At 42.5% G+C, this 15,209-nt stretch overlaps 1 protein-coding gene across 1 annotated transcript in view; it reads left to right on the forward strand.

The window, feature by feature from the left end:
* Positions 1-15,209, forward strand: part of FNDC1 (fibronectin type III domain containing 1) — a gene marked incomplete at its 5' end in the record, with an annotated part of 43,232 nt that overhangs the window by 17,837 nt on the left and 10,186 nt on the right. Inside the window, 5 exons of the mRNA XM_008950229.1 lie at positions 1,540-1,542; positions 4,187-4,252; positions 6,134-6,295; positions 8,279-8,509; positions 9,457-9,565. Of these exons, the coding sequence (XP_008948477.1) occupies positions 1,540-1,542; positions 4,187-4,252; positions 6,134-6,295; positions 8,279-8,509; positions 9,457-9,565 (571 nt within the window). The remainder of the gene's footprint in view (positions 1-1,539; positions 1,543-4,186; positions 4,253-6,133; positions 6,296-8,278; positions 8,510-9,456; positions 9,566-15,209) is intronic.

Genomic DNA, 15,209 nt, shown 5'->3' on the forward strand with positions numbered 1-15,209 from the left:
ACCTTTTGAACCATGTTGGAACCCGCTTTTGCAAAATGAGATTCTTGTTTTCTTGCCAGCCCTTGGAGATAGAGATTGCCTAGCAGGAATAAAAAAAAAGTAGCACAGCACAGATGAAGCTGAGGAGAGACAGCCCTGGCTCTGCACAGATTAAGGGAGAGATTTGTACAATAATTTCTTTCTCATCTGAAAGTATAAAACAGTGTTGGTGCATATCATTATTTCCCTGTTGCAGTTATATAAGCTTAGGATATGGTGCCAAACTGAAATCCAACTTAAGTATAAATGCACTAGAGTCTTTGGGTGTTGAGCTTGTTCCTATCAAGTTTTACCCCTGCATTGCCTGAATGCTTATTTTGCAAAATGAGATCAGGGAGCACCATGGTAGTCCTTATCCTTTCTATTTGCAGTCCCCTATTCAGTCTACAGACAGGCATCAGCAGCATGGCCCTAACCTAAACAACAGGTTCACAGTGTCACAGAATGTTTAGGGTTGAAAGGGACCTCCAAAGATCATCTAGTCCAACCCCCTGCCAGAGCAGGACCACCTAGAGCAGACATATGGAAAGGTGTAGCTTCAGCAACTCACAGTGAATCTCAGGATGGATCCTTTGGAAAGGATCTCAACAGCAGAAGACTGAAAATTCCTTTACCAGCTACTCAAGGTAAGTAATGAATCAAGAGATTTTAGTGCCTTGTACATGTGGAATTATGATGATTTATAGTGTTAATATTTATCTAACAGCTCTATGTTTGACAGTGTATTTATAGAAGTAGGCTTGCAGATGTACATATGCATTGATCTGTACACACAGAAACGTGTATAAAAATGATCATCCTCATTAAATATTTCTTTGAAGATTTTTGGTTTCCTCTTTGGTACATGCATTTTTCTTAATTGTATTTACAGAAATGTTACAAGTATTGTTATATCTGGTCACCCTGGTATTTTCAAAGTTGCCTTATGGGGAACGTGATTTTTGGCAGGATTAGAGTTCTTCCCAGTCCCACCAGCTCCTTTAGCTTACCTTAAATGTTGCTTACGTCCTGTAATGTTTCCTCTCTTTGGCCTGTGCTGTTTGATACCTTAAGGACCTCTTCTGAGAACGCATATTAAAAGAATGGTAAGAATTCATGAAACATGGCTTGGGCTAATCTGAGCATAGTTTCTGCAAGCTTAAAACCAAAAAGCTTTGCAGTGTTATATTTAGCACAGCTGTATGCTGTGGAATTTTCATACGATTTTTATGAACATTTAAAAACATTCTGCTTGGATTTTTTGCATTCTACAAGATAGGCTTGCTGAATCCTTGAACTTCCTTAGAGGCATGAACGAAAACTAGTTTTTTACACAGGCTGTGAGTTCAATGAGAATGGCCTATAAGTCACTCCTAAAATGTCTGGCATTTGGAAAGTATGTCTGCAAATGCATCACAGTGGAAGACTGAAAGGATAAGATGGTGCTGGATTTCTCCTTATCTGCTACATAGCCTGAACAATATTATTCCTTCCTTGGCAATTACAAAAGTTTCTCTAAAGAGGGTAATTATTAGGATTTTCTTCATCTCCTCAGTTTGTTTTTTTGTTTTTTTTTTTCCTACCGATGACCTGCCTCAAAACTGGGCAAATGCAGCAGAACAACTTACCTGTTCCAGAGGAACTTGCATAAAATGCAGTCATCTTTGTGGTATTTATTTAGTGGTAGCTGTTTTTGTTTAACAAGTGGAGTTTTTGTTTCAAGAAGGATAGACAACTACTACTTGAACTATCTAAACATTTAATGCAGTTTTCCCGTCACCATTTCCTAATCATATTTTTATGTTGTTTTTCCCTTTAATCTGAGTCTGGAAAATACTCCAGATCATTTAATGAAATACTTTTTCTGTCAAAACTTGATATTTGTTGTTAAGTGCTTTACTCACAAACAGCCAGGGACTACAAGTGCCAAACTCCACCATCAAAAGTTCTACTTAAGCTTTGGCAAATTCACTCACTTTCTGGAATGATTTTTGCTCACCCCAGCAGAATTTATTGTCAACATTTCACTAGCTTCAGCAGTCCTTAACTTTAAAGAAGGAGTTTAGCCACAAAGGCGTGATTTGTCAGTGGAATGACTTAAACTTTTTTCCAAAACTCACAAGTTGAAAAAAAGGCAGTCTTAACCACGTGTTATGTGTGATAAAATCAAGTGATGGCTGCGCAGTCTGCTGTTCTTACAGATGCCAAAAGACCGTGGCAAGCAGCCATAGCAGGACAGCCTCCTGTGGTACTGGCAGGGTTCACTGAAGAGCTGCAGCGAAGGGTGATAGAGCAAGCTGGAGAACTGCAGCTGGTATACATACAGAAAATTACAAAGACAGAGGTCTTTTGGGAAGTACCGCTAATTGTCACCACGCCATAGCTGATGCTGAAGAAGTGAAGACAATGAAGTAGAAGAGACTGAACAAATACAAAATATAGAAAATAAAATTTATTTTTGCTGGATTGTTCATAGGCCAAAAGCTGACTAGCTAAGAGATGTGTATGAGTTGAAATCTGCCCATGAAGGACTTCAAATTTCTGCACACCTGAGCCTCTGGTGTACTTTGATGTGGTCAAAGCTAAGTGCGTACATTATAGACATTGGCTGATGCTGGCCAACTGTGGTGAGAAGATTTACAGGATGCAGCAAAGGATCTGCTTTGTCAGACTACCCTCAGAGAAGTCAGGTGGCTTTCAAGTGGGTGATGCCCTGAAGAGTGGCTGCAGAAGTCTAATGTGAAAAGTGACAGATCTTTCTATCCTCAAGTCTGACAAGAATTAACCCATTTCCTGTGTTTTCAAACCTTATTTTGGCATTAACATCACTGTGTATTTGAAAGAAACACTGTAGTAGAGAAACATCGGTCTTGTACAATAATTGTTGGTTCTGAATAAAAACGTGCAAAATGAAAACGTATCATTCAGATTGTACTTGTGAACTATTTGTCATTAGCAGATGAATTTTTTCATTGTTTGTATTTTTCATGGAGTAAAAATAAGACTTTTGCTTTCATATCAAGTGTTTCAGGAACGTTAACAGTTTCTGTGTAGTATCGAAGTTTCTGTGAGGTCAAAGCTGTCTTTCTCTTGTTCCTGTTCACATGTTGACCTCTCCTCAGCCCCAGGATTTCATCTGAAGACTTCTGATTATACCTGGAGAGGGTTCCAGCACAATGCTTTTGCTTTGTTTGCATTGCTTTTCATGGCTAACGTGAGCTTTGTGTGCTCTTAGCTTCCTTGAATAACACGTAGAGAAATGCATTTCTTAAAGTGTGAAAGCCTCCAGGATTCACAAGATGTGATATTTGGTGGTTGGTGTATCTGGTGCTGGATACATGACCTGCAGAGATATTGAGATAATATATAGGGATAGGTATCTGTGAAGTCTGTGGGTGCACTTGCATTGGTTTGTAGGGTGGACTGGGAGAGTGTTTTTATGTGCCTTTCACAACTCTCTCTTGCTATGCTTTTGTCTGCATCGTGGAGCAGTCTTAGTATGCACAAACTGAATTTCTGTTGGATGCAACCAAAGCAGAAGCAGTGCTTCAGGATGACATGTATGTGCCCCAGTGTGTACTAGGCATTCAGTCCACAGGGTTAGACTAGAGCTAGTGCAAAGTAAAACCCTGGAAAATCCAGCACCAATTACTTCATTCTACAAATCCATTCCCTTTGGACTGCATTAGTTGCTAACCTAGCCACAATCTGTAAATGTCATGGGTCTGTGGGTTGTTTGATTTTTATTCCTCTGGAAAAACATTCAAATAGAAGTTTTCAGTTTATTTGAATAGCTTAGTTGGGTTTTTTGCATATAAATGTCTCACATTTGCTGCTTCTGAGACTATAAAATGTTGTCAAATCCTGACCTGAGTATTGTGGGGTTGCTGGCAGCCTGTCTTTGCTCCAGACCTGCTGGGGCCCAGGGCAGAGCTTGTGGAAGGTATTTTGAGCAGCAGCCCTGAACCCGTTTTCCCCCAGCAAAACTCCTGGCTACTGCAGTTAGCCACTCATCTGTTAATCCAAATACGCACAGTGGACTGCATTTCTTTACAAATCAACTGGCTAAAGTTTTTTATTTTAGCCTTTATTCTAGAACCCTTTTATTAGGAGGACAGGGATGAGACCACTGAATTCTCACAGCATTTTTTAATTTCTCCTTCAATAGATACATTCTCAGGACTGGAATCAGATGTGACAGCAACTCCTGAGGCATATGTGATATATGATGACGGTACTGTTTAAAAGTCTATTGCAAGTGACTTGTTTGGGCTTTTTTCCTTGTCTTCTTTCTTTGGTATTGGGTTCAAGATGGCCAGTTGGTAAATGGCAGCTTAAGCAAGCGGTTGTGGGCTGGAAAAGCTTTCTAGAATCCTGTGTCACCTGAAAAGCAAGAGTGCAAAGGCAACTGTTTCTGGATGTGGAAGTCCCTTTCTATTGGTCCTGGTAACAGGAACCTATTGTGAAAATGTTATGTTCAGAACTGGGTCGTACAGTCACTGCTTCAATTCTAGATTTACTTTCTCCAGTATGACTTCTGACCCCTGTCCAGTCAAAGTCAATGAACTCTTCTAAAACAGAAAATCAGTAACATCTGAGCCCCAGGAATTTGAAAAACTCCACAGTACTGTGAATATAACACGTGCACTATAAAACATGCTCATACTGAATGAGATCACCTACATTTAAAATAATTCATCTGCTGAATTTGTGTGGAATTTAAATCAAAGAGATTTGAAGTCAGATCAGAGGAGGAGAAAGATTTTTGCACAGTTATATTCATGCCATTTTAATATTATAATCCAGGACACACAAAACTTAGCTGAAGAGGAGGAAACCTTAAGTCCCAGCATTTAATTATAAGTTTGCATAGGGAATGCAAATTCTCAGTTACTGGAACTAGCATTCACTTTTGGCCATCAGTGACTTCTGCTGTTCTGCTTGTTTTAGTCCTCAGATTCCTGGTACTACCCTCACATATTAAAGCAGATAAGTACAGACCTCTGTTAAACTCAACTTTTTACTAGAATTTATGGCTCTAGAATAATACAGTATTTTTTTCCTTGTGGACACAGTGCTGAGATCTTAAACCAATAGAGCAGAGAAACATTTAAAAAGATTGTGCAGCAGCTGTGAGGAAGATATCACAGACTTCTGTGCTTTTTATTCTGATCACCTCATACTGAGGCAAGCATTTAGCAAGTGAGGATGAGATGATGAACTAAAAACTGCAAAAGTCCTATAACCTATGTTCCTTACATCCCCCTGTAAGCAGAATATCCTCAGTGCACAGGTCGTTTGCCAGGCCTCCCCTTAGGTGCTGGTCACGTGCAGAAAACAAAAATGCTTTAGCACTTTAGGCAGAAAACAGTCAAAGCTGTGATCCAAGTCCCACAGCCTGTATGAAGACACAGTAGGGATACCAGATGCTTCTTCCCTTTTACTTTGTGTATAAGTCTGGTAGCACAGTAACTTTTCGAAGACTACTGGATGTAATAGGACTGCATATCAAGGAGGACTGAATATCAGGAGATGCATGTGGGCCAGTTTGCTTTCCCTCATGGCCCTAATAGGACCACAAAGAGCAAGTACAGGGCTCCATGGCTCTTAAGTTGCAGAAGGGTTTAAGAGTTGTATGAACCATTTCTAGCATTTTAGAAAATAACACAGTTTTCTTAAAGGCCGTTTTTTCACTCTCTTCTCTCCTTCCTTTGGCATCTGAGGGCTGTGGGAAAGGATTCAATTACTGTGCTGTCTTCTCCTGGGGACTGTGGGAGGAGGTGGCAGGCAAAGCACATTCAAGTTGTTGCTGTGTGAATATATTGGCTTATCGTCATCCTTTTTACCTGTGTGAGCAAGGTCTAAATCAGCAGTGACGCTACAATTCTAAAGCAAAGACTTTGTGCTTGCTGTCCATCAGTTCTGTAGAAACCCTTGTAAGGCTGAGGTGTGACCAACCCTGATTTAGAGGCCTGTAAGGGGTGTGGGGCAGCTCGGGCAGGGTGCATGGCATGCCTTTGGGACTGTGGCTGGTGACAGAAATGTTTGTCTTCTCATAGTTAAGCCAAAATAACATGAAGCAATCTAACATTTTCATCTTATGTTTCCTCTGAAGATTATGAGTTTTTTGAGAGCACTTTGCCACCAACCACCACCACGGCCACTACCACCACTGCTTCTACAACAACAGAATCAGAAGTTGTCTATCCAGAGACTAGTGTTGTTGGCACTGGCCCTGTGTCAGAATATGATATTGCTGGGAAGAAACGGTTCACTGGTAAGGATGTCCTTTGGTTTATGTAGCTTACTGCATGTGCTGCAAAGAATTCCTGTTCTAGAAAGGTCAACCCTTAAGCTTAGACCATTGCATAAATGAGTCCACCAGACTAGCATGTGGTCCTTGTAAGGACTGTCAGCTGGGAAACCCAGGCAGCAGTACTTTGTTCGTAGCTCTGATGCTTGCATGTCTACATGTGGATCCACACTGATTTTGTTGAATCAGCGCAGACCTCTTTGTACTCTTCCAGTGTGAATGCATTTGTATGTTGCTTTTTGTTTGGTTTGGATTAAGTCAGTAAGAGAGCAAGAGTGTCTACTCTGGTGCTCCGTTCAGCTCAGCTAGTAAGTTCACACCAGTAGTTCAATCAGTGCAAATCTCCACGTAGGTGTAAGTCTTCCTCTGGGGTACCTAATTCTTCTCCACTGACCTATGCAACGCCAGTGATTTCACCCACCTTGTACAAGCATGTATGTCAAGGGTGTGCTTCAAAGTCAAGAAATGAATGGTATTTTGGGTGTGAGTTTTCCAAAAAGTAAACCGAATAGGTATAAATTTAAGTTTGCTATTTGTACCTTTACCCTGTAGCAGGAACTTGGTGAAGAGACTCCCAGTGCATCGACATGAGTCATGAGGCTCGCTCTTGTACATGAGCCGTTCAGGTGTGTTGGTAGGTGTTGCAGCTCTGACTTCAGAGCTGTTCTGCTTCTTTGTCAGAGAAGCAGCTGGGGGCCAGACTAGAACTATTTGGAGGTGGTAGGGCACTGCATTCCAGCCTCCATCCAGAGTGGTGACCCCTTTCAGCTTTTTACAAACCTCTGGCATTTGAACTGAGGTCAGGTCAGCTGCTGGCTCACCTGGCATTTCAGACGGGAGTTTAGGGAATGGAGAGTCAGCTCTGACTCATCTCGTGGCTTCCTTTCCAATATCCACAAGCTTCACGTGGCTTAAAGTGGAGCTCTGTTGCTGGAGTAGAAGATTTGTTTTTATATATGCCAAGGCTTTTTCCAGTGCATCTTCAGTTTCCCTGTCCAAACAATTTCATGATGTTTCTATTCGGCTCTCTCACTGACAGTGCTTCTTGATTCATTTAGCTAGAGAGGCTAAAATTAACTTCATTGCAAGATCTGGAAAAAATCCCTTTAGGGCACGAAATCCAATAAGATAAACCAAGAAATGCTGGTCTATGAACATTTCAAGGCACTAGGGAAATAATATTACCATTTCAATGAATAGTATTATTGCAACTGAATAAACAATTCCAAAGCAAGTTTTATAGTCCTTTCTTTGAATGTTACAGTGACTTTTAAGGCAATAAAAAGATGGTTTAATCTTTTCCTGAACTGAAGTGCAATTCCAATCAGTATAAAGCTTTTAAAAATAGAAGTTACAGGTTTGGGGCACATGCCTGGAAGGTAGGGACTCATCACTCCTGGTCCCTTAGTATCCAGGGGACCACAGCAATAAACCCTTCATTTAACATAGTCAGGCTTCATCTTGGCATTACTGTTCTCGTTCCTTCTGTTGCCTCACTCCAGCTTCAGGATGTTTGCATAAGAACCAACCAGTTAGACTCATAAAGACTTTAGATGATCTAGGGCCCTGGCAGGGATCTGTTCCCATGCGTGGAAAGGCAGAGTGTTTGGGTGGCATTTTCACCCCATCTTCCAGAGCAGCTGAAAGTCCTGCAGTCAGACTGCCCCTTATAGCAAAGATGATCCTTCTGTCTTTGCATAAATGGTACTATTTAGAGTGTGATATAGACCTGAACGCTGACATCCCATTCGCCCTGCTCATCAATCAAGTTGAGTGAGAGCCATGCTTTGTTGGCAGCAGTGAACTGTCTCTAGTCTGGAAGGGGTGGAATTTTAAAATGCATCACAAAAGTTGACTCTCTTCTTTTCAGGAAATTGCCAGCCTGTGTATTGCTCTGTGGTACCTACAAACTGCTAGCTAAACACCACCTTTCCCTGTCTTTTCCAGCTCCTTACGTGACCTATCTCAATAAAGATCCAGCAGTCCCCTGCTCCTTGACAGAGGCCCTGGAGCACTTCCAAGTGGAAAGCCTCGATGAAATCATCCCTAATGACCTCAGAGAGAAAGATCTGCGTCCCCTTAAAGCCCCTCACAACATCACTGTTGTGGCAGTGGAAGGCTGTCACTCCTTTGTCATCGTGGACTGGGCCAAACCCACTCGAGGAGACATGGTAACAGGTACTCTTCTGAGGGTTGCTCTTCTGAAGGGGTAGTGAGGAAGGTTTTCTTACATGACTGGTTTTACCTTAAACTAAGGCAATGACTCATGAAGTTCCACTTTTCTGCAATTTTCTGAGGCAGGTGAGCTACTTTTGGAGGAGTGAGAAAGGTGCCTCTGTTGTCCCTCAGTGCCAGACTCACCAGCCTGTGTCAATTCAGATATCTGAAGATTTTGGTACTGATTTTGTGCCAGTGGTTCTGAAAGCACCACTAGAAAGCATCTGGATGGGAGCTGTGATAGCGCTTTCCTCAACTGAGGACTTTTGCCCTCAGGTAGTGCTCTCAGCTCTACCACAGGCACCTCCCAGGCCTGCTTTTGGAGCATCTTACATGCTCCACTTCAGTCCACTCCGAGCAAACGTGACTGCATTGCTGGAGCTGGTCTGGGTCTTGCTTGGCTGTGAGCATGGCTACAGGAGTGGTCTGCCTTTAGAGGGGCCTCTGGCTTGGCAGTCTTCTAGTCTGCTTTTTCTGTAGGAAAAGTATGTATCAGAGTCAATTATCTCTATTTAAGTCTGTTGCCCAGGCTATGTTCACCTTGTTTTACTGAAATTTTTGTCAAATATCAGTCTAACAAGTGAGGTTCAGGAGTGGGGAATACACTAAACGAGTGTATTAAATTAGGTCCCCTTTAATGTCCTTAGACCTTTTGAGAGCTAGAGAGAAACCCAACTGACTTCAAGAATGAATCTAAAATCTTGGTGGCAAAACACTAGTTTATTAGCTAACGACAGGAAACTCTTTGTAACCTGGGATTTTCCAGTAGAGTTAAGTATCAAATCACTTTCATATTCAGAGATGCTTCCACTCCTTTTAACCCATAAAATCTACCACAGTACCTAGGGATATCACTGATTTAAAATTTGTTTAGAATCCTCACAACTATTTGTCTTTCCTGTTTGCAGGCTATCTGGTTTACAGTGCATCCTATGATGACTTTTTAAAGAATAAGTGGTCAACCAGGACTGCAGGGACTACCCATTTGCCAATTGAGAACCTGAAGCCAAACACACGGTAAGGATTTGGTCCACTCTTTTTCAGTTCTGTTAGGGAAATAAATCAAATTTTGAGAATTGTCAATCATTTTTCTTGGCCTTAGTATAAATGTTTGCATCTGATCTAGATTTTACTCATTCTATTTGACAGCAAATTGTTTTATAAACTGCACATCTACTTACATGATATCTTTACCATATTAACCTTGGAGCAGATGACTGTGTGTACATGCGTATATTTTTGTGTATATAAAAACGCATCAGTAACAGAGAAAATCTCGTTTTAAAAATGCATTTTCTAGTCTTATGCAGAACTGAATCAAATTTTAGGGGCAAGAGTATCCTAAAGTATGCCCTTGGTGTGATGTGATGTGGCCAAGATTTGGTACTCCAGGGCTGGTGGGGAAAAGTGCGGCTCTCTTGTCTGGTTTTGCTGTTTGTTCACGTGAATTGTGCTGGAAGAGAAGGCTTGGTGGTATATAATGAGGCTATGGCAGTTGCTCAGAAGTCAGTTTAGCAGGAGCTGTAGGTCTTTATCTTGCAAAAATTCTCACCAAAATGGCAGAATAAGAATGCATGCTTTGTGTGATATTGGAATTATCTTGAGCAATCAACTAATTGCTCTTTGTGCTGATGACTGCAGTCTTGTAGACATAGGTGGCAGGTGCTACTCATGCGTTCGGTAATGTGGGAGATGCACTGGGATCGTGAGCTGGGACTAGCATGCCTCACTTGGTGAGCTACAGATCAGAGCATCCACTCCTAGGACAGGCACATAGGGTTTGTGCCAGGGCAACACAGAAGAGAGAAGCTGTATCTTTTCTTTCCAGGATGAGTTATAGATGAAGGGAAGGTTCTGGGAATTAAAAGCAGTTGATTGAGAACCTCAGCCTAGAAAAGAGATAGTTGTTTGAGCATGGCCTTCATCTAAAATCTTAATAGATTAAAAAATGAGTAAGAAATAAATAAATTGTGAAAAGCCAGTGCAGTGTAGCATTTGGGTCTTAAATATGAGCCAGCATATTTTTTCTGGTCACATTACAGTGCTTCTCCACACAGCCCTGACTTCACCATAGACACACACACCTCTGGGCCCTACAGCTACTTCTGCAGGCCTTGAGCCAGCCAAGCACCAAGAAATCACAGTTTGTGTTAAGAAGAGAGTGCTACTCCTATATCTTCTTCCTGGAGATTTCCCTGCAGCCAAAGAGTTGTGAGGACATGGCATCTCTTTGGGAGAGCCAGCACTGGAGCAACTTCAGCAGCAGTTCCTTTAGGCAGGTGCAGCAGGGACACTTCCACTTGAGGACACCTGCAGTTATCAAAGACCCAGGAAATTTGAGAGCAAAAGGAGAGACAGGATAAGCACATGGAGAACGCTCAAAAAATTAAAAGAACAGAAATAAGCTGTTACAGGAAAACCTTTGTGTCATTTTATCCTCTCCTGTTCTGTCTACGGTGCTGTCAGTCACGCACTTCATGAGAATTTTTCTTACATATCCAAGAGATAAAAACTTGCAACCTATTCTGGAGATTAATAATCTAGACCTCGGATCGAGTCCTTTAATGCACCATCATGGTCTCCTAAACTCTGTTCCTAGATAGTGAGAGAAGCTGGTGCAGACCATTCTGCCTTTGTACATCCCCATCCTTGTGACTTGAGGACACCCTTTCCCTAAACCTCCTCTGCCACTAGTCCCAGTTCCTGTCTCCACATCCCAGACTCCTATTCATCCCCAGTCCTTTTTGTCTTCACAAAGACACAAAGTTTTTGCTTCTCCAGTCTCACTGTGTCCCCCATGCAGGCCAAGGTGGCATTGCCTGAATGCCCTAGCTTTCCCTGGTTGGCCTCCTCTGTCTCTTGCTTCTCTGCCATTTCCACCTTCCAGACACAGCTCCTCACCTCTTCACTGGCTTCAGTCAAGTTTCCCTTTCCTGCTGCTCCATGGCCAGTGCTGAAAGCCCTCTGCATCTTGTGCCCAGCATCCCAAGACCTCAGGTCACCAGAAAGTGTGGTTGCACTGAAAGACTCTAGGAGCCCTGCAGCTGCTGTCCTGGCCACACTCAGTGCAGGGGGGGTTGATGGGGATAAAGCTGGCAAACTGTGATACATCTGCTGAGATGTACATGAACTCCAGGCTTCAGAAGGTCACAATTTGGCTGTATTTGATTGTCGTTTTATAGGAACAGAAAGGTTATATATTCATGCATCTCTATGATGAATATTAAGGTTCTGTTTCAAAGTAAGGGGGTTCAAGCAAGTGCTATTTTTTTTAAGCATATTATTTCCCTAGCACTTTACTGAAGAATGGTATAATCCATTGACCTCTGCTGTATACTCTGTGGAGGCAATAAAGGCTTAATGTGGGGTCTGTGGTAGAGAAGAAGGGTTTTTTACAACAGAGAAATTGTGTGTGTCAGCCAGTCTCATTTACATTCTCCAGATCCACAGACTGAATTGATTGCATATTTTTTCTCTTAAAAATAACTCCGCAACCACTAGGAAAAGACCCCATGCTTAACTAAGAAAATATGGCCTGAAATCTGAAGTTAGTCTAAAAATGTTGTGTTTTCATTGGTAGTCCATTTTCTGAGAAAATTCTGATGAATTCAGATTTACTGTAAGCAGATGCTATTGACTGCTGGCTGTCCCATGAGGGGCTACTGGTGGTACAATCTTGCAGCATATCAGAAATGGGTTGGCATCTTGGCAGGAGTCAGCCTTGCAGAAGATTCGAAGCTGTCAACATATCCTGGAAAACATCTGTGTAGTGCTTAGGTTTTACAAACAAAATGGAAATATGTTTAACCCGTGTCATAAATTTTCTTTTGAGGCCTGGTCTAACGTCCATTTGAGAAGTGGAACTTTTTCCATTAGCACAACTCTGGTCAGCTTCAGTGGGCACAGGAGCTGCTTCATTGTGATGTGAATGTAAACACTAAAATTACTTTAAACCTTAGTAAATGTCAGAAACAACAGCCTTGACAATGTCCCTTCCCTAGCCTTAAGTCTTAGCCATCACAGAAGACTGATGCAAAGGGCTGGACAGCATCCACTCAACCTCTAAATCCAGTCTTCAGCAGTCACAAACTTTATAATCCTCATTATAAACTTTTCAATCTCCTTCTTGAACATGGTTAGGATTTTTCCTGCATTTTTGCAGGAAAGATGGGTCAGTGCTCCGCAGCAGTGGCTAGATAGCAGCATGATTTAAAACACCATCCCTTACCACTGTATGTCCATGTCTCATCACATCTTCTTCCCTGTTCACTTGGGTTTTGTCCTTTCCAGGGACATTTTGATGCCACAATGCCTGCTACTGATTCAGCATTCGTACTGGGCATTTTATAGGAGGTCATCAAACATTTACTCAGGGCTGACAACTGCAAACAGAGCCTGGATCTTCTGGCTATGGGGATCAGATGCAAAAAAAATCTGTTTCCTTTCTGAATCTCTGTTAAGGCAAAGCATGTTGAACAAGCAGCAGGAGGCACAGCTGGCTGCTTTGTCTCACCAGAGCAGCACAAAAGAGATAAGATGTCAATGAAACCCTTGTCCTGGACAAGTGCCTGTGTGACACATACCTACTCTCGCTAGCTGTGTAGGAAGCTACTCTTCCATCTCTGCTCTAGTGTCCTTATTATAATATTTGTTGTAAATATTCATGGTAGAGGTAGTTCTAGGCCATATTTGGAGGGAGACACTTCGCATTAACCTGTGAACCTGCAGGCAGCTGATGATGTATGTGTTTTTCTTCTGGAGGGATGGTGCTGTTGCAGGAGGAGGGTTTCAGCTCCTGCTCCTCTCTCTAGGTGCTGGTGGGAAGAAACCTACTTGTCTTTCCTGATCCCTTCTCGGCCTCTTTCGCCCCCTCATCCACCAATCCTGCGGGGCGGTGGGTCTGTGGGGTGCTGTCACTTTGGCTCATCCCCACTCCTCCCCGGGCAGCACGTCTCTGCCTCCAGACACCAGGTCACCCTCTGTGTGCCCACCCCAGCTTTCACCAGGTGCTGATGGAGATCCAGCAGCGGCCGCCCCACCGCCCTCCTGGCTGGCGTGGGCTGTGGTGCTGTGGCTTCCCGCCCGGCCACCACCAGCACAGTGGGGGGGATGGTGCCACTGGGTGCCCCATCCTGCCTTTGCAGCATGCCACTGGGTGGGCACGGGGCTGGGGACCGTGCAGGCGTGTCTTCCCAGGGCCTGGAACCAGGATTTTACAGCTAGGCTTTTCAACAGACAGCTGCTGAGTGTCTATCTCGCTTTGTGGCTGCAAGTTGCCAGCTATTTAATTCCAACAGAAGGGAGACACCTGGAATTAAATCATAAAATCACTTTGCTGTGAGTGACAAGTGTAGTGATAGGATTAGTCATATAACCTAAATGAATAAAAATACTGCATATTCATTGCCCCATTACAGTTTACTATGCCTTTTCTTGATATGGAGATAGAAGCATTATGTAAAATCTCAAAGGAGCTTTATTCTTAGGAGGAAAAGATTTTTCTTGTCTGTGTTGAAAATGAACAACAAACAGTATTGCATCTGTTGCAGTTGCGATTCTTCTGTGCCTGTCGGTAACAATTTGTTGCAATTCTGCCTAAGCAAGGCAAATCAAAGCACAGGAAACTTACAATGTTACAAATTTTGTTCATGTATTTATTTGATGAAGAACAGTTGAGTTATACTGATCTGAGATTTCCTGGCAAATTCATCAGCTGAAGGATTCTGACTAATGAAAATGTCAGATGCCTGGACCTAGAAGGGCTTTGGCAATTTCTTTTTTATTTGTCATGTCTGAGAAAGAAATATATCCTGACTGCAGTATTTTATTGACATTCTTAATATAGCAATCATATCATTATTTATGTTTAAATCACAGAGAGCAAGTCATGAGACTTGGCTCTCTGTCTGGCATGACTAGAGGCTTCTTGTATATATAAAGGTTTAGGAAATAATTTTCCAATTTAGCAAAGTCAAATGTACTCCACTTCATTGCTATTTTCTCCAGACAGTCAGACAGGCAACTTGGAACGATCAAGTGTCCCAGACAGGCTTCTGTGTACCTAACAGGACACCTGAATGCACAGTTGCCCTGCCTGTGTAGGTAAACAGTTCCTGCATTATGCATTAGATACAAACCTGCAAGTTTTTGCCACCTTAAATAGGTGCATGAGGTTCTTGGACAGATTTCAGATGTGGATCTCTCATGGGAACATTCTGAAGCTTAGCATTAATACACTTGTATTAAGTGCATTGAAAGGGTTGCTCAGAAGGTGCCACTCTGTTGCAAAGGTGGTGTCTAATTATACCTCTTTGGAGACAGTAGGAAGTCAGGCATCCATACAGATGTTTTCACTGTGTTTCGAAGAGTTACAGAAAAGGTGTGGGCTGGAAAACATTTTTCTCCTGCTCTTCTGAAGTTGTTACAACAAACGCTGGGCTAAGTCACTACAGTTTGGTGCTGTGTTGTGGCTGTTTTGGGAGCCAGCATGAGGAATTGCTGCCCTGTGTCCCATCCCTGTGGTCAGCCTTGTGCTGCTGTCCCCTGTCCTGATCCAGGTGGAAAAGGTGTGAGTGGGTAAAGGAGGTGTGGATGGATGCAAGTGTCCCATTGGCAGCTTGTGGAATTAAAGCAATACTCAGGCTGCCATGCTCTACTTGGG

This window comes from Merops nubicus, unplaced genomic scaffold (assembly GCF_000691845.1).
Source record: "Merops nubicus isolate BGI_N331 unplaced genomic scaffold, ASM69184v1 scaffold3522, whole genome shotgun sequence".
Taxonomy (NCBI): Eukaryota; Metazoa; Chordata; class Aves; order Coraciiformes; family Meropidae; genus Merops; species Merops nubicus.